We start from the raw sequence: 20,033 nt of genomic DNA, 5'->3' as shown, positions 1-20,033 counted from the left end.
AAAGGATCATACACCACGATCAAGTGGGATTTATCCCAGGGATGCAAGGATTCTTCAATATACGCAAATCAATCAACGTGATACATCATATTAACAAATTGAAGGAGAAAAACCATATGATCATCTCAATAGATGCAGAAAAAGCTTTTGACAAAATTCAACACCCATTTCTGATAAAAACTCTCCAGAAAGTGGGCATAGAGGGAACCTACCTCAACATAATAAAGGCCATATATGACAAACCCACAGCAAACATCATTCTCAATGGTGAAAAACTGAAAGCATTTCCTCTAAGATCAGGAACGAGACAAGGATGTCCACTCTCACCACTATTATTCAACATAGTTCTGGAAGTCCTAGCCACGGCAATCAGAGAAGAAAAAGAAATAAAAGGAATACAAATTGGAAAAGAAGAAGTAAAACTGTCACTGTTTGCAGATGACATGATATTATACATAGAGAATCCTAAAACTGCCACCAGAAAACTGCTAGAGCTAATTAATGAATATGGTAAAGTTGCAGGATACAAAATTAATGCCTAGCAATCTCTTGCATTCCTATACACTAATGATGAAAAATCTGAAAGAGAAATTATGGAAACACTCCCATTTACCATTGCAACAAAAAGAATAAAATACCTAGGAATAAACCTACCTAGGGAGACAAAAGACCTGTATGCAGAAAACTATAAGACACTGATGAAAGAAATTAAAGATGATACCAACAGATGGAGAGATATACCATGTTCTTAGATTGGAAGAATCAACATTGTGAAAATGACTATACTACCCAAAGCAATCTACAGAGTCAATGGAATCCCTATCAAATTACCAATGGCATTTTTTACGGAACTAGAACAAATCATCTTAAAATTTGTATGGAGACACAAAAGACCCCGAATAGCCAAAGCAGTCTTGAGGGAAAAAAAAGGAGCTGGAGGAATCAGACTCCCTGACTTCAGACTATACTACAAAGCTACAGTAATCAAGACAATATGGTACTGGCACAAAAACAGAAACATAGATCAATGGAACAAGATAGAAAGCCCAGAGATTAACCGATGCACCTATGGTCAACTAATCTATGACAAAGGAGGCAAAGATATACAATGGAGAAAAGACAGTCTCTTCAATAAGTGGTGCTGGGAAAACTTGACAGCTACATGTAAAAGAATGGAAATAGAACACTCCCTAATACCATACACAAAAATAAACTCAAAATGGATTTGAGACCTAAATTTATGACTGGACACTATAAAACTCTTAGAGGAAAACATCGGAAGAACACTCTTTTGATGTAAATCACAGCAAGATCTTTCTTGATCCACTTCCTAGAGTAATGGAAATAAAAACAAAAATAAACAAATGGGACCTAATGAAACTTCAAAGCTTTTGCACAGCAAAGGAAACCATAAACAAGACGAAAAGACAACCCTCAGAATGGTAGAAGATATTTGCAAACGAATCAACGGACAAAGGATTAATCTCCAAAATATATAAACAGCTCATTTAGCTCAATATTAAAGAAACAAACACCCCAATCCAAAAATGGGCAGAAGACCTAAATAGACATTTCTCCAAAGAAGACATACAGACGGCCACAAAGCACATGAAAAGATGCTCAACATCACTAATTATTAGAGAAATGCAAATCAAAACTACAATGAGGTATCACCTCACGCCAGTTAGAATGGGCATCATCAGAAAATCTACAAACAACAAATGCTGGAGAAGGTGTGGAGTAAAGGGAACCCTCTTGCACTGTTGGTGGGAATGTAAATTGATACAGCCACTATGGAGAACAATATGGAGGTTCCTTAAAAAACTAAAAATAGAATTACCATATGACCCAGCAATCCCACTACTGGGCATATACCCAGAGAAAACCATAATTCAAAAAGACACATGCACCTGAATGTTCATTGCGGCACTATTTACAATAGCCAGGTCATGGAAGCAACCTAAATGCCCACCAACAGACGAATGGATAAAGAAGTGGTGGTACATATATACAATGGAATATTACTCAGCCATAAAAAGGAACGAAATTGAGTCATTTGTTGAGACGTGGATGGATCTAGAGACTGTCATACAGAGTGAAGTAAGTCAGAAAGAGAAAAACAAATATCGTATATTAACGCATGTATGTGGAACCTAGAAAAATGGTACAGATGAGCCGGTTTGCAGGGCAGAAGTTGAGACACAGATGTAGAGAATGGACATATGGACACCAAGGGGGAAAAACTGTGGTGGGGTGGGGATGGTGTTGTGCTGAATTGGGCGATTGGGATTGACATGTATACACTGATGTGTATAAAATTGATGCCTAATAAGAACTTCCAGTATAAAAAAACAAACAAAACAACTAATACTAAACTTTCATTGGGTTATTTGTATGGAAATATGTTAATATAAATGTTTCAGATATTACATGAAATTTCTAAAAATCTTATATGTTCTGGTATAATGTTATAAGTCATAATCCTAGTTATTACCTTAAAATGTATATTTCAGAAATAACTAATTTTCTTGTCAACTGCATTATTATGAAGTTTCATCAAATTTTTAACTGTGGTCATTTTTAAGTCTTTTGTCATTTACAGACAGTTCTGGGTGTACTCTGATGCTTTTGCAAATATGTTCCTATAAAAGGGTTTCATCTTTAAGAAATTCATGGAAAAGACTCTGACAAATACATGTTTCTGGTAACTGAATGTACTGCTGACCTGAATGAATAAGAATTTTCAGAACTCTAATGAAAAACTGATGAACTCATAAAAGTGCTAACAAAAGATCAAGATGAAAAAAAAAATGAATTACATGGGACTGAGTGAACTGATGAGGATGAGTATAATTTTTGTGACTTTCTGTCTGAATTAAAAAAAAAAAAATCCCACAGGGACTCAGAGGCAAAGAATATACAAATCAATTTTCACTGCAAAGTAAAGGAGCTGTTACAGTGGAGGATTACTGGACTGAATGTCAATATTATGACATAGTGTGAGTGTGTTTCATGTTTGGTAATTGCAATCATTGTTGCTTTTGTTGTGGTCATCCATGTACAATGCTTGGTGTCAGTCTATTTATCTCTTGTAAAAATAAAATACAGTGTGTGTGTGTGGAAAAAAAAAAAAAAAAAAAAACAGCATCCAGCCACATTTACTATCTTATGTATCTTCTGTAGGAAATGGTAATGAAGGAAGAACTTTTAAAAGATACTAAAATTTCAATTGTATCAGAGTTGCTTACTGTCAAATAGCAAACTCAAAGATAAATTTCTAATTCTCTGTTGATGTTTTTGTTAATAATTAAAGTGTTCTTTAAGACATTTAAGTAATTTTAGAATGTGGAAAATAGCAAAAATAATGTAATATATTTACATAAGTGAGTTAGCCAATACTTTTCTTTTTATTCCGTTTTAGTTTAAAAAACTAAAAATTGATTTTTTTTCCCCTGAAAGATTGATTTTTCTTTTTTTAAAACAAAGCTTGCTGAACACTAAAGTCAGTTGCAGTATAATGGGAAGATATATATGAGTCAGCAATTAGAAAAATATTTGTTGCTCTTGTAATTATAAGAAATTGTGACCAGCAATATTAATACTTAGTAAAGCTCATCTCTATAATGGTATGAAACTTATTAAACCATGAATTTGTCTTTGCACGTCTCTGTATCTTTTCTCTAGTTGCTCGATGTGCTGCAGCAATACTGTATGGCATCTGGGCTTGATTACCGACGACTTGATGGAAATACAAAATCAGAGGAAAGAATCAAGATTGTGAAAGAGTTCAACAGTACACAAGATGTTAACATTTGCCTTGTCTCCACAATGTAAGAAAATAAAATTTGATAACTTGATTTTTATCTAATTGCTTTTAAGATTTAAGGTAATCTTTAAACTAGTACTGGATTTTCAGTGGTTACGCTTGTATTGCTTTGTTTCATTTAGCTTTAAGAAGAAGCAAAAAAAATGCTGTTAATTTTGACTGAAATAACAATATCTTGAGTTTTATTTAAACTTTTCTCTCAGTTCCCTTATCACTGAATTCTCTTTATATGTCTGGCTTTATTTTTTAAAAATCCAAAAAATGGATGTTTCCTCAGAAATTTTCTGTACTGTTTTGACTCATGTCTTGTGGTTAGAGCAGTCAGACTTAATTGGATAATCAAGTTATTAATCAAATAGCTGAGAATGATAGGTAGCAGTGGTTTTTGAACTGTGATCAAGGAGCCCTTGAGAACCCACAGTGCTTAGTGGGCCAGGAGTTTCCCTCCTCTGTCTCTACCTGGTCTCAAGCAGAGCAGCTCAACATTTATAGGTTTTATAAAAGTTAAATCAATTCTAACACCTATTTATGAATCTCTCAATAAACTTTTTATGAAATACACTCACTTTAGAGAAAGATTTGATATAAACACCTAAGATTAATCCCTTTTGGGGGGTAACAAATCTGTAACTTTCAGCATCTAATAAGTATTTTATAGATGTGCTTCCACTATCTTTCAAAAAGAATTTCAAAGGACTTTTATTTATTTATTTATTTATTTTAAATTGAAGTATAGTTGACTTACAATGTCATTTGTGTTAGTTTCAGGTGTATAGCACAGTGATTCAGTTATATATATATACATATATATGTGTGTGTGTGTGTGTATATATATATATATATATATATATTCTTTTTCAGATTCTTTTCCCTTATAGGTTATTACAAAATACTGAGTATAGTTCCCTGTGCTATACAGTAGATCCCAGTTGGTTATGTGTCTATCTCTAGTAGTGTATATATGTTAATCCCATCATCTTAATATATCCCTCCCCTCCCTTTGTCTGTGAGTCTCTTTCTGTTTTGGAAAGTTCATTTGTAACTTTTTTTTTTTTTTTTTCTAGATTCCACATGTAAGTGATATGATACGATGTTTATCTTTCTCTGTCTGGCTTACTTCACTTAGTATGATAATGTCAAGGTCCATCCATGTTGCTGCAAATGGCAGTATTTCATTCTTTTTTATTGCTGAGTAATATTCCACTGTGTGTGTGTATATTATATATATATATATACCACATCTTTATCCATTTATCTGTTGATGGACATTTAAGCTGCTTCCATTTCTTGGTTATTGTAAATAGTGCTGCAGTGAACACTGGGGTGCATGTATCTTTTCAAATTATAGTTTCCTCTGGATATATGCCCAGGAGTGAGATTGCAGGATCATATGGTAGCTCTATTTTAGTTTTTTGAGGAACTTCATACTGTTTTCCATAGTGGCTGTACCAATTTACATTCCCACCAACAGTGTAGGAGGGTTCCCTTTTTTCCACACCCTCTCCAGCATTTATTATTTGTAGACTTTTTGATGATGGCCATTCTGACTGGAGTGAGGTGATACTTCATTGTAGTTTTGATTTGCATTTCTCTAATAATTAGTGATGTTGAGCATTTTTTCATGTGACTGTTGGCCATCTGTATGTCTTCTTTGGAGAAATGTCTGTATAGATCTTCTGCCCATTTTTTGATTGGGTTGTTTTTTGATATTGAGCTGTATAAGCTGTTTGTATATTTTAGAAAGTAATCTCAAGGGACTTTTAAAATAAACATGTAAAATACAAAAAATGAAAAACTAAGTCAAAATAAAAATTACTTTGGGAATTCTCTGGCAGTCCAGTGGTTAGGACTCGGCACTTTCATTGTCATGGCCTGGTTTCAATCCCTGGTCAGGGAACTAAGGTCCCACAAGCTGCACGGTGTGGTCAAAAAAAAATTAAAAAAGAAAAAAGAAAAAAAAATTACTTAAAATGAGGAATCAAGTGTTATATATGATGAGTGAGCTACTTAACTGTTGAGCACTAAAATTCTTGAATTCTTGCAACTAAGGCCCAAGCAGAGAAGCTCTAGATTTCCATTTTCCTGTGAATGAATTCAAGAAGTAATTTCACACATGAGTCCTTAAATACAAAGTATTAAATGACATAGAATCCTGTCTTGAGCTAAGTTTTATAAGACACACATAAGCATTCTTATTTTTTAAATAATGTTTTTTTAAAGTAATACCCACAAATCAATCAATGTGATATACCACATTAACACATTGAAGAATAAAAATCATATGGTCATCTCAATAGATGAAGAAAAAGTTTGACAAAATTCAACATCCATTTACCATAAAAACTCTCAACAAAGTGGGTATACAGGGAACATACCTCAACATAATAAAGGCCATATATGAAAAACCCACAGCTAATAATATACTCAATGGTAAAAAGCTGAAAACTTTTCCTATAAGGTGAGGAACAAAAGAAGGATGCCCAGTTCTCACCAGTTCTATTTAACATGGTACAATGATTCCTAGCCACAGTAATCAGATAAGGAAGATTAAAAGGCATACAAATTGGAACAGAAGAAGCAAAATTGTCAGTATTTGCAGATATCATGATTCTACATATAGAAAACCCTAAAGACATTACCAAAAACCTATTAGAACTAATAAATAAATTCAGTAAAGTTGCAGGACACAAAATTAACATACAGAAATCTGTTGCATTACTATACCAAATAATGAACTATCAGAGAAATTAAGGAAACAATTTTATTTACAATTGCATCAAAAAGAATATAATACCTAGGAATAATTTTAACTAAGGAGGTGAAAGACATGTACACTGAAAACTATAACACAAATATGAAAGAAATTGAAGACAACACAAATAAATGGAAAGATATACCATGTTAATGGATTGGAAGAATTAACATTGTTAAAATGTCCATATAACGCAAAGCAATCTTCATATTCAATACAGTCCCTATCAAAATACCCAGGGCATTTTTCACAGAATAGATAGTCCTAAAATTTGTATGGAACCACAAAAATCCCAAATAGCCAAAGCAGCTTGAGAAAGAAGAACAAAGCTAGGGGTGTCATGCTTCCTGATTTCAAAATCAAATGTGTGGTATACAAAGCTATAATAATCAGACAACATGGTACTGGTACAAAACCAGACACATGGATCAATGGAACAGAGTAGAGAGCCCAGAAATAAACCCACACTTACATGGTCAGTTAATCTATGACAAAGGAGCCAAGAATATACAGTGGGGAAAAGATAGTCTCTTCAAAAATGATATTGAGAAAATTGGACAGACACATGTAAAAGAATGAAAGTAGACCGTTTTCTAACCCCACATGCAAAAATAAGCTCAAAGTGGATTAAACTTCTAATGTTAGACCTGAAACCATGAAACTCCTGGAAGAAAATATAAGCAGTATGCTATTGGACATTGATCTTAGTAATATTTTTTGGATCTGTCTGGGCAAGGACAACAAGAGCAAGAATAAACAAATGTGACTACATCAAACTAAAGAGCTTTGGCACAGTGAAGGAAACCATCAGTGAAATGAAAAGGCAACCTACTGAATAGGAGAAGATAACTGTAAATGGTATGTTCAATAAGGGGTTAATATTCAAAATATATAAGGAACTCATAAAACTCAATATCAAAAAAACAATCCAATTAAGAAATCAGCAGAGGACCTGAGTAGACATATTTTCAAAGAAGACATTCAGATGTCCAACAGGCACATGAAAAGGTGCTTAACATCACTAATCTTCAGGGAAATGCAGATCAAACAAAAAAGAGATTATCACCTCATGTCTGTCAGAATGGCTATTATCAAAAAGACAAGAAATAACAAGTGTTGGTGAGGATGTGGGGAGAAGGGAACCATTGTGCACTGTTGGTGGGAATGTAAACTGATACAGTTACTATGGAAACCAGTATGGAGGTTCCTCAAAAAATTAAAAATAGAACTATCATACAATCTAGCAATTCCACTTCTAGTCATTTATCTGAAGAAATGCAAAACACTAATTTGAATAGATATATGTATCTCAGTGTTCATTGCAGCAGTATTTAGAATAGCCAAGATATGGAAGCAACCTAAGTGTCCATTGATAAATGAAGTGGATAAAGATTACACACACACATATATATACACAATGGAATATTACTTAGCCATAAAAAGAATGAAGTCTTGCTGTTTGTGACAACATGGAAATAATAATCTAAGTGAAATAAGATGGAGAAAGACTAGTACCATATGATTTCACTTACACGTGGTATCTAAAAAACAAAGCAAAAGAACAAACATAGCAAAACAGAAACAGACTCATAGATACAGAGAACAAGCTAGTGGTTACCAGGGGGGAAGGGGTGAGATAGGTGAAGGGGTTTGCAAGGTACAAAATAAAGAAGTCATGGCAATGCAATGTATAGCATAGGAATATATTCAATTTTTTAAAAAGTCTTATTTATATGTTTCAAATCTAGCTGATCAGTTTTACATATATTTTGTTTTTTATGGTTTCTAGCTTTTATTTCTTTAGTAATTTTAGTCATTTTTTAAAATATCTTTTTGAATGGCATTTTTGCTCTATTAACTCCTGTGCTTGGGGGGTGCTAATCCTTCTATTTGTTCTTCCCTCTGGCTTTTGCTTATAGTAGATGGTTTCTTCACACATTTTGTAATTTTTTATTTTGAGCTTATCTTCAGTGGGGCTTCTTTCCTCTGTGGAAATACTTTGGAGACTGGTTGTAGGAGTTCTCCATTACTGTGGTTTTACTTTGACTTCTTTGTTAGGCATCCCAACCAGGACAAGAGGAGTTTTGGATTCCTGTTTTCCTATGACTGAATTCAGAGTGATTTGTTACCTAAGTCCTTACATTTGTTACATAAAGAACCTTACAAGACATAATAAATCCGTTCTTTAGCTATGTTTTTCAAAAGACATATGCTCAGTTTTTGTTCTGTTTTCCTTGTTTTGCAAAAATTTATATTTAATTTCTAGGTGTTGAAACAAAAGAGTTTCACAATGGCTCAGTCCATCATTTTTGCCAGAATCCTAATTCTTCATTATCTTTTAGTTTATCAGCTTTAAACAGCTTGGACTCTTTGTTATGTTAGAGGAGGATTTAGTTTAGTTACACTCCTCCCTCCCCATTTTCCACACAGTCTTTACTATTTTTATTTTTATTATTTGTCTATAAATTACTTTTTTAACCTGAAATAATATACTTCAATCTTTGATTTTTAGTCCAGCAACTTCCTACAATATCTTTTAAGTACTTGTAATGTGTGGTATTAGCATTAGCACACATCCACCCTTCCTTCTACTTTTGTCACCTGTCCATATCGCCTGTCAGCTATTTTAACAAATAACTTTGTATGCCAGAATATATAGAAAGTAAATTTTATGTTATCTTTGAATATCAGCAAATGTCTTTTATGTGCTCTCTCACTTGCTACTTTGGCCAACTGTAGAATTCTAGATTGAAAATAATTTCCTCTCAGATCTTTGTGGTATTACAACATTGTTTTCTGGTATTTAGTGTTGGTGAATTTTTGTCTAATGCCAATCTGATTCTCCTTCCTCTTTGTGAATTCACAAGAGTTTCTCTTCATCTGTTGTATTCTGAAATTTCACAATGATATTTGAGTCTTGATCTGGGTTTTTGTTCATTTATTTTGCTGGGCATAATCTGAGGGCTTGTATTTTTTAACTCTGGAAAATTCTCTTTGATTATTTCTTTGACAATGGCTTCTCTTCCATTTCCTTTGGTATTTCTCTCAGACGCTAGGTTATCTGATTTTAGGGCTCCTACAATGATTCTTTTTTTTTTTCCAGCCGCACTATGCAGCTCGTGGGATCTTAGTTCCCTGACCAGGGATCGAACCCGGGCCCTTGGCTGTGAAAGCTTGGAGTCCTAACCACTGAACCGCCAGGGAATTCCCCTACAATGATTCATTAAACCTCTGAACTTGGACTCTTACTTCATATTTTTATCTTTTTTGCTCTGTATTCTGAAAAATGTCATTTTCCGATGTTATTATTTTATTTTAAATACCTGATTTTTAGTCTTTTTTTTTTTTAAGCCCTTGTTCTCTGAATTATCTTTATTCTGAAATGTCAACACCTTAAAGCTTCACTTTCCATAATCATCTCATTCAGTTAATTAAGGAAGGGTTATCTGGCATTTTTCCTTGGGTTGGGATTTTTATTGGAATCACTGAATTTATAAATGACTTTGGAGAAAAGTGACATTTTAATGCCATTGAACCTTCCTATCTACGAACATTGTATCTCTTATATTTAGGTTTCTCAGAAGTATTTGTTCAAGTGACTACTTCATTCCACCTTTTATAATAGTTAATACATAACAGTAAAATTTAATTCATTGACAGAATTTTTTTGTGGAACATTAAGATATGGTTAAAATACAATTTTTTACATATTTATTGATACAAAATAGAATGTGGAAGACCTAAGGAATGAATAGCCTGCATGTTTATTAGCAATCTATCTTAATACCATTCCTCAGCTTGAAGAGGGCTATATTCTAAATATTTTATTGCTTAAGGAGTAAGCCTTTGCTGTTATCCATATGAGAGGAGTGAGAGGTTTGAAAATTTATGAGTCTGAGTTGTATTATTGTCAAATAGAGAATCATCTCATCTCTAGAGATAGAGTTTAGAGATTATTTTTTCTTTAAAAGAAACATTGCCTCTTCTTTAACTCGGACAGTCTTAAGTTGTAACTTCAGAATATCTTTGAAGATTGTTACCTCAAGTGGTGACCTTCCTGTGACTCATTTAGGGCATCTGAAATAAATTCATGCATATCTTACTGACAAGAAGCTAACTGAACAGTTGACTAGACTTACTTTTGGTGTTAAGTGTTAGAAAATACTTCTTGATTTCCAATTTTATTTTGATTATAACTGGTTGATTTTTCACATAACTAGTCTAATTGTATAATCTTATGAACCTTGTTCCTTCAGAATTTTCCCCATCACCATAATAGACAGATAAACTTCTAACTTCTCTTCTACTTGTTGGGTATCTAAATCCCACCCACTCCTGTAATTTACCCATTTTTTAAATCCTTTCCCAAACTTCCTCTTTATCCCACCTAACTTCTTTCTTTGAGTTCAAGTCTCTGTGACATCTTTATGCTGTTGCCTCTAATAAGTAATTTTCCAAAGGAGAAAATTCAATTTCTATTGAATATTGAACAAGTCAGGATACTTGGGTTTGAATCCAGACACTGGCCACCTCAGAGACCTTGAGCAAGTTAATCAGTATTTCAGATTCTCAATTTTCTCATCTGTAAAATGAGAATAATAGTTAACTCATAGAGCTGTGTTGAGGATGAAAGAATAAGATATATGAAAATATCTTGCACCATTCCTGGTATATAGTAGATGCTCAATAAATGTTAATTTTTTTCTATTTTGATAGAAACTGTATAAGAGAAGATTATTAACATTTTCCCTCCCTGGATGGTTAGTATCTAGTGTAAAGCATTATCTAAGTGTGAGTTACGTGATGGTCTAAGCATCTGAAAAGGGAAAATCAGCAAGAGAAAGCCTCAGTGAAAGCTTTGAAGGTTGAGATTAGAAAAACGAAGAAAATGAAGAAAATGATTTTATTATTGGATTTTAATTTTACCTCTCCTTTAAAAAATACAAAATTTTATCATTATTATATAATAAAATAATTATTAAATGTACGGTGTTTAGACCCAGAAAATTCAAAACATGAGAAGATAACAGTTATTTTTAGGTAAAATCTAATAAGCTATGCAGGCAGCTGAAATCTTTAACTCAGTAGACAAACATTTTATATATTCAGTTTTGCTAAAAGATACATTTAGAAAAGATATCTTTAGAAATAAACTTCATTCCAAAATGAATTATTTGTATTCTGACATGTTGTGACTGATAGAAAAATGAATCTATCAAATCCATTAAGCAATATCATATTTTAAAAACTGTCAAAATATACATGTATCTTTCGTGGCTTCTTTTCACTGTATATTTTAACCACAGGTCAATTAAGTGAAGATAAAGCTTTGGCTTTCCAAAGAATTGAGGGGTTTTAAACAGAGGAATGGCATACTTAGTTTTCTATATTCTGTGCTTAGAATTATTTTATGTAATGTGGGAATGGATTTAAGGTCTGAGGTAAGGGAAGACAGGAAGCCACTGAAGTAATACATACAGGTGTGACATAAAAGCTTGACCTAGGGCAAGTGAAAATAGGAATGGAGAAAGGACTCATGAAAAAAACATTTTTGAGGTAAATTTGACAGGACTGGATATTGGTTGGCTTTTTAGTTGTTTTATTATATCTTTCCTCTAAGTCTGTGGGCGACAAATTCTCTTAGTTTTCCTTAATCTGAGAATGTCATGATTCCCCTTTCATTCCTGAAGGATATTCTTGCTGGATATAGAATTCTGGGTTGATAGTTCTTTTAGCACTTGAAAATGCACTGCTTCCTCCTGGCCACCTTGGTTTCTAATGAGAAATCCACTGTCATTTGATGTTTCCTTAAAAGTTGTGTATCATTTCTCTCTGACTGCTTTCAAGAGTTTTTCTTTATCGTTTGTTTGCAGAAGTTTAATTATGCTGTATTTTAGCATAGGTTTCTTTGGGTTTATCATTTTGGGAGTTCATGCAACTTTTTGCATTCTATAAGTTTATCTCTTTTCCCAAATTTGGGAATTTTTCAGCTATATTTCTTTCAATATTTTTTCAGTCTCACTCTTTTCTCACAGGACTACAATGATAGAAGTGTTAGCTCTTCTGTTACTGTCCCTCAGGCCTCTAAGAGTGTTATTTTTTTTTTCAGTATATTTTCTTTCTGTTGTTCAGATTGGGTAAATATCAATAATATTGACGTGCTCTTATGTTTATTGATTCTGTCATTTGTCATCTCCACTGTACTATCAAGTCCATCCAGCAAGTTTTGTAATTCAGTTATTTTTCAATTCTAAAATTTTCATTTGGTATCCTCTCTTTCTTTGCTGAGACTTTCTATTTTTAAATTGTTTCAAGCATATTTGTAATTGTTTTTTGAAGCATTTTTATTGTGGCTGCATTAAAATCCTTGTCAGATAATTCCAACATCTGATTCTTTGCAGTGTTGTCGTATGTTAATTGTCTTTTCTTATAGAAATTGAGATTTTCCTAGACCTTGGAAGGACTAGTAATTTTTTATTGTATGCTCGACATTTTGAGTATTATGTTATGAAACTCTGTATCTTATTTAAAACTTCTGTTTTACCCAGACACCATGCCAGCCACATGGGCTGGAAATCCGTGTCTCTTGCTTGGCCTCTGTTGACATCCTGAGTTTGAGGCACTTCACTGCTATTTCTCCATGGCTTCCACCCACACTACAGAGGGGCCTGGTTATAGCTGGGCAGAAATGAAAAGTTCCGGCTCCTCAATCAGTCTTCTCTGACACCACCCGAGTGAGAATGAGAGGTACCTCATTACTGTCAAAGGTGGGAATTTAGTCTCCTCACTTAGCCTTTGCTGACCAGGTTAGGGTTGGGCCACAAATTTTTTTTCTTTGGTGTTTGTAAGAATAGGCTGTTTATTATCTAACATTTTTCGGTCTTAAAACTCTGTATCTTTCCTGATTCTTTGGCTAAAGGAAGAAGGCTTTTCTTGGGGCTTTTTTGGTCTGTGACTGTTGGCTGCTGGCATTTCCAGTTCACTGGCTTCTCCAGAACCCAATCTGGGATATATTAGGCAAAAATGAAGCCAGGGAACTCACTGCCATGTCATTCCTTAGGTTTTGTGGTCTCTAGCCAATCTGTGTTCTCTCTACCTTTCATAATCTTGTGTTTTATTTTATATATAATGCCCAGGGTTTTTAGCTGCACTTAGTGGGAGGAATAAGGAGGAGTGCATTTTTTTAAGTGTGTATATTTATTTAGCTGGAGTATAATAGCAGTTTTTAAAACTTATGTTAGGAAAATCTTCGAGAATAGTATTTGAGTATCCAAAAAAATGTAAAAACCAGCACAACCTACTTACATGGTCTCTAATGCTCAAATTTCTTAGGGATATTCTAGAGTGGTACAAAAAAAATTGTTCCATAGCCGCTTTACTTGTGACATATTTGTGTTTTAATCACCTTACTTTTATAATGTTAATGTAATATTGTGTTGATTTGGTTATAGAAACCTGGCATAATTGAGTTAGAGAGCAAAATTTATTTTTGCTGTCTTAATGTGCTCTATTCTGTTTACTCCAGGGCTGGTGGACTAGGCCTTAATTTTGTTGGTGCCAATGTGGTTGTATTATTTGATCCTACATGGAATCCAGCCAATGATCTTCAAGCAATTGACAGGTACCATGGTGACAAAATTTAAATTGACCTTCAAATACTTTTAATCTAAAAATGCTCCTGAATTTTTTAGGTTGCTTACAATGTGACTGTGATTAGAAGATAGGGAAGACCTTGTAAAAATTTTTTTAACTTTTATTTAAGATAACCCTGAACTTCTGAATCCAAATGGCAGGCTGATAATAGCCATTAATTTTCCATTCATCTCAAAATCCCATTATTGTGACAAGATTAATTTAGAAGAAAGAATAAATCCCCAGTACTGCAGGAAAATAGAAAGGTCACTACTAGTAGATCAGAAGTTTTGAGAAACTCATGGGAGAATTTTTATGATGAAGGAACCAGCAGGGAAAAGCCACAATCCCAAGTCAACAGGAGAGCACAGAGAAATTCAAGCATGGGATCAGCAACTTCAGGATATGGGAGTAGACTAAAGTACATCCTTATGGGAAATTAATTAATGTGCTGACTCTAAAACAAATTCCTCTCCCACACCTTGTACATAAAGAGGGATTAACCTATAACATGTGCTCCTTGATCAAAACTGAAAGAATCATTTCATAAATTTTATAAATAAGTGGGGAATGAGGCTGACAAAAGGTTCTTGCAGTGGATGTTTGGACCAGATCATAAAGCACTGAAACCCAGCTTTCTTATACAGTCCATTTCATCAGTGTCTTATAGTTTTCTGAGTAAAGTTCTTTTACCTCCTTAGTTACATTTATTTCTAGATATTTTATTCTTTTTGATGTGATTCTAATGGGATTATGTTCTTAATTTCTCTTTCTAATAGTTCATTGTTAGCATATAGAAATGCAGCAGATTTCTGTTTATTAATTTTGTATCCTGCAGCCTTACCGAATTCATTGATGAGCTCTAGTAGTTTTTTGCTGGCATCTTTAGAATTTTCTATGTATAGTGTCATGTCACCTGTAAACACTGACAGTTTTACTTCTTCCTCTCTAATTTGGATACTTTTATTTCTTATTCTTGCCTAATTGCTGTGGCTAAGACTTCCAATACTATGTTGAATAAAAGTGTACAGAGTGGGCATTCTTCTCTTGTTCCTGATCTTAGAGAAATGCTTTCAATATTTCACCATTCAGTATGTTGTTAGCTGTGGACTTGTCATATATGACCTTTATTATGTTGAGGTATGTCCCCTCTCTACTCACTTTATTGAGAGTTTTTATCATAAATTGATATTGAATTTTTTCAAAAGCTTTTTCCACATCTATTGAGATGATAATATGATTTTTATTCTTTAATGTGTTAACGTGGTATATCACATTGATTGATTTGCAGATATTGAACCATACTTGTGTCCCTGGGATAAATCTCACTTGATCATGGTGTATGATCCTTTTTTTTTTTTAACTGTTTTTTTCTCCATTTTCTTTTTTTTTTTTAATCTTTATTGGAGTATAATTGCTTTACAATGTTGTGTTACTTTCTGCTCTATAACAAAATGAATCAGCTATACGTATACATATATCCCCATATCCCTTCCCTGTTGCATCTCCCTCCCATCCTCCTTATCCCAACCCTCTAGGTGGTCACAAAGCACCGAGCTGATCTCCCTGTGCTATGCAGCTGCTTCCCACTAGCTATCTGTTTTACATTTGGTAGTGTATATATGTCAGTGCCACTCTTTCACTTCTTCCCAGCTTACCCTTCCCCCTCCCCGTGTCCTCAATTCCATTCTCTACGTCTGTGTCTTTTTTCGTGTCTGCCCCTAGGTTCTTCAGAATCATTTTTTTTTTTACATTCCATATATATGTGTTAGCATACAGTATTTGTTTTTCTCTTTCTGGCTTACTTCACTCTGTATGACAGACTCTAGGTCCATCCACCTCACTACAAATAACTCATTTTTGTTTCGTTTTATGGCTGAGTAATATTCCATTGTATGTATGGGCCACATCTTCTTTATCCATTCATCTGTCAGTGGACACTTAGGTTGCTTCCATGTCCTGGCAATTGTAAATAGTGCTGCAGTGAACATTGGGGTACATGTGTCTTTTGATTTATGGTTTTCTCAGAGTATATGCCCAGTAGTGGGATTGCTGTGTCGTATGGTAATTCTACTTTTAGTTTCTTAAGGAGCCTCCATACTGTTCTCCATAGTGGCTGTATCAGTTTACATTCCCACCAACAGTGCAAGAGGGTTCCTTTTTCTCTACACCCTCTCCAGCATTTATTGTTGTAGATTTTTTGATGATGGCCATTCTGACTGGTGTGAGGTGATACCTCATTGTAGTTTTGATTTGCATTTCTCTAATGATTAGTGATGTTGAGCATCCTTTCATGTGTTTGTTGGCAATCTGTATGTCTTTGGAGAAATGTCTATTTAGGTCTTCTGCCCATTTTTGGATTGGGTTGTTGGTTTTTTCGATATTGGAGCTGCATGAGCTGCTTGTATATTTTGGAGATTAATCCTTTGTCAGTTGCTTCATTTGCAAATGTTTTCTCCCATTCTGAGGGCTGTCTTTTCGTCTTGTTTATGGTCTCTTTTGCTGTGCAAAAGCTTTTGAGTTTCATTAGGTCCCATTTGTTTATTTTTGTTTTTATTTCCATTTCTCTAGGAGGTTGGTCAAAAAGGATCTTGCTGTGATTTATGTCATAGAGTGTTCTGCCTATGTTTTCCTCTAAGAGTTTTATAGTGTCTGGCCTTACATTTAGGTCTTTAATCCATTTTGAGTTTAGTTTTCTGTATGGTGTTACGGAGTGTTCTAATTTCATTCTTTTACGTGTAGCTGTCTAGTTTTCCCAGCACCACTTGTTGAAGAGACTGCCTTTTCTCCATTGTATATTCTTTCCTCCTTTATCAAAGATAAGGTGACCATATGTGCATGGGTTTGTCTCTGGGCTTTCTATCCTGTTTCATTGATCCATATTTCTGTTTTTGTGCCAGTATCATACTGTCTTGATTACTGTAGCTTTGTAGTATAGTCTGAAGTCAGGGAGCGTGTTTCCTCCAGCTCCGTTTTTCTTTCTCAAGACTGCTTTGGCTATTTGGGGTCTTTTGTGTTTCCATACAAATTGTGAAAATTTTTGTTCTAGTTCTCTGAAAAATGCCATTGGTAGTTTGATAGGGATTACATTGAATCTGTAGATTGCTTTGGGTAGTATAGTCATTTTCACAATGTTGATTCTTCCAATCCAAGAGCATGGTATATCTCTCCATCTGTTTATATCATCTTTAATTTCTTTCATCAGTGTCTTATAGTTTTCTGTACAGGTCTTTTGTCTCCTTAGGTAGATTAATTCCTAGGTATTTTATTCTTTTTGTTGAAATGGTAAATGGGAGTGTTTCCTTAATTTCTCTTTCAGATTTTTCATCATTAGTGTATAGGAATATGAGATTTCTGTGCATTCATTTTGTATCCTGCTACTTTGTGAAATTCATTGATTAGCTCTAGTAGTTTTCTGGTAGCATCTTTAGGATTCTCTCTGTATCCTGTCATCTGCAAACAGTGACAGCTTTACTTCTTCTTTTCCAGTTTGGATTCCTTTGATTTCTTTTTCTTCTCTGATTGCTGTGGCTAAAACTTCCAACACTATGTTGACTAATAGCGGTGAGAGTGGGTAACCTTATCTTGCTCCTGATCTTGGTGGAAATGGTTTCAGTTTTTCACCATTGAGAATGATGTTGGCTGTGGGTTTGTCATATATGGCCTTTATTATGTTGAGGTAAGTTCCCTCTATGCCTACTTTCTGGAAGGCTTTTATCATAAATGGGTGTTGAATTTTGTCGAAAGCTTTTTCTGCATCTATTGGGATGATCATATGGTCTTTATCCTTCAGTTTGTTAATATGTTGTATCACATTGATTGACTTGTGTATATTGAGGAATCCTTGCATTCCTGGAATAAACCCCACTTGATCATGGTGTATGATCCTTTTAATGTGCTGTTGGATTCTGTTTGCTAGTATTTTGTTGAGGATTTTTGCATCTATGTTCATCAGTGATATTGGCCTGTAGTTTTCCTTCCTTGTGACATCTTTGGCTGGTTTTGGTATCAGGGTGATGGTGGCCTTGTAGAATGAGTTTGGGACTGTTCCTCCCTCTGCTATATTTTGGAAGAGTTTGAGAAGGATAGGTGTTAGCTCTTCTCGAAATATTTGATAGAATTCGCCTGTGAAGCCATCTGTTCCTAGGCTTTTGTTTGTTGGAAGATTTTTTATCACAGTTTCAATTTCATTGCTTGTGATTAGTGTGTATGATCCTTTTAATGTACTGTTGAATTCAGTTTGCTACATTTTGTTGAGGATTTTTGCATCTATGTTCATCAGTGATATTAGCCTGTAATTTTCTTTTTTTATGATATCTTTGTATGGTTTTGGTATCAGGGCAATGCTGGCCTCATAGAATGAGCTTGAAAGTGTGCTTTTGCAATTTTTTTGGAATAGTTTGAGAAGGATATTGTTAACTCTTCTCTAAATGTTTGTTGAATTCAACTGTGAAGCTGTCTGGTCCTACACTTTTTTTTGTTGGTAGTTTTGTGATTACTGATTCAATTTTATTACTGGTAATTAGTCTGTTTAAAATTTCTATTTGTTCCTGGTTCAGTCTTGGGAGATTATTCATTTCTAGCAATTTGTTCATTTCTTCTAAGTTATTCACTTTATTGGCATATAATTGTAGTAATATTTTATGATCCTTTGTATTTCTGTGGTATCAGTTGTAACTTCTTTTTCATTTCTGATTTGATTGATTTAAGTCTTCTCTCTTTTCGTGAAGAGTCTGGCTAAAGGTTTATCAATTTTTGTTATCCTTTTGAAGAACCAGCTCTTAGTTTCATTGACTTTTTTTTTTTAAGTCTCTCTTTCATTTATTTCTGTTCTGATCTTTATTTCTTTCCTTCACTAACTTTCAGTTTTGTTTGTTCTTTTTCTAGTTCCTTTAGGTGTAAGTTTAAGTTGTTGATTTGTCTTTTTTCTTGTTTCCTGAGGTAGGCTTGTAATGCTATAAGCCTCGAAACTGCTCTTTCTGAATCCCATAGATTTTGGATCATTGTGTTTCCATTTTCATTTGTCTCCAGGTATATTTTTATTTCTTCTCTGATTTCTTCAGTGATCCATTGGTTGTTTAGTAGCATATTGTTTAAACTCACATGTTTGTGTTTTTGCAGGTTTTTTTTTTTTAATAGTTGACTTCTAGTCTCATATTGTTGTGTCAGAAAAGATGCTTGATATGATTCCAATCTTAAATTTACTAAGACTTGTTTGTTGCCTAGCATATTGTCTATCCTGGACAGTGTTCCATGTGAACTTGAAAAAAATGTGCATTTTTTCTGCTTTTGGATGGAATATTCTATATTTATCTGTTAAGTCCATCTGATATAATATGTTGTTTAAGGCCAGTGTTTCCTGATTGATTTTCTGTCTGGATGATCTGTCCAGTAATGTCAGTTGGGTGTTAAAGTTCCCTACTATTATTTTATTACTGTCAGTCTCTCCCTTTATGTCTGTTATAATTTGCTTTATGTATTTAGGTCCTCCTATGCTGGGTGCACATCCATTTACAACTGTTATACCTTCTTCTTGAATTGATCCCTTGATCATTATGTAATGTCTTTCTTTGTCTCTTACTACAGTCTTTGTCTTACAGTCTATTTTTTCTGATATAAGTATTGCCACCCCAGTTTTCTTTTCCTTTCCATTTTCAAGGAATACCTTTTCCCATTGCCTCACTTTCAGTCTGTGTATCTTTAGCTCAAGAGTGAGTCTCTTGTAGGCAGCATATAGATGGGTCTTGTTTTTGTATCCAATCAGCCACTCTGTGTCTTTTGATTGTAGCATCTAGTCCATATATTTTTAAAGTAATTATTGAT

General features: G+C 34.0%; 1 protein-coding gene across 6 annotated transcripts in view; it reads left to right on the top strand.

The window, feature by feature from the left end:
* Positions 1 to 20,033, top strand: part of ERCC6L2 (ERCC excision repair 6 like 2) — a 202,292-nt gene that overhangs the window by 81,785 nt on the left and 100,474 nt on the right. For all 6 annotated transcript variants that reach the window (XM_059924459.1, XM_059924458.1, XM_059924456.1 and 3 more), the window contains exons 11-12: positions 3,685 to 3,830; positions 14,104 to 14,199. In XM_059924459.1, the coding sequence (XP_059780442.1) occupies positions 3,685 to 3,830; positions 14,104 to 14,199 (242 nt within the window). The remainder of the gene's footprint in view (positions 1 to 3,684; positions 3,831 to 14,103; positions 14,200 to 20,033) is intronic.

Source organism: Balaenoptera ricei, chromosome 6 (assembly GCF_028023285.1).
Source record: "Balaenoptera ricei isolate mBalRic1 chromosome 6, mBalRic1.hap2, whole genome shotgun sequence".
Lineage (NCBI taxonomy): Eukaryota > Metazoa > Chordata > Mammalia > Artiodactyla > Balaenopteridae > Balaenoptera > Balaenoptera ricei.
This window is presented reverse-complemented; position numbering and strand designations above follow the sequence as displayed.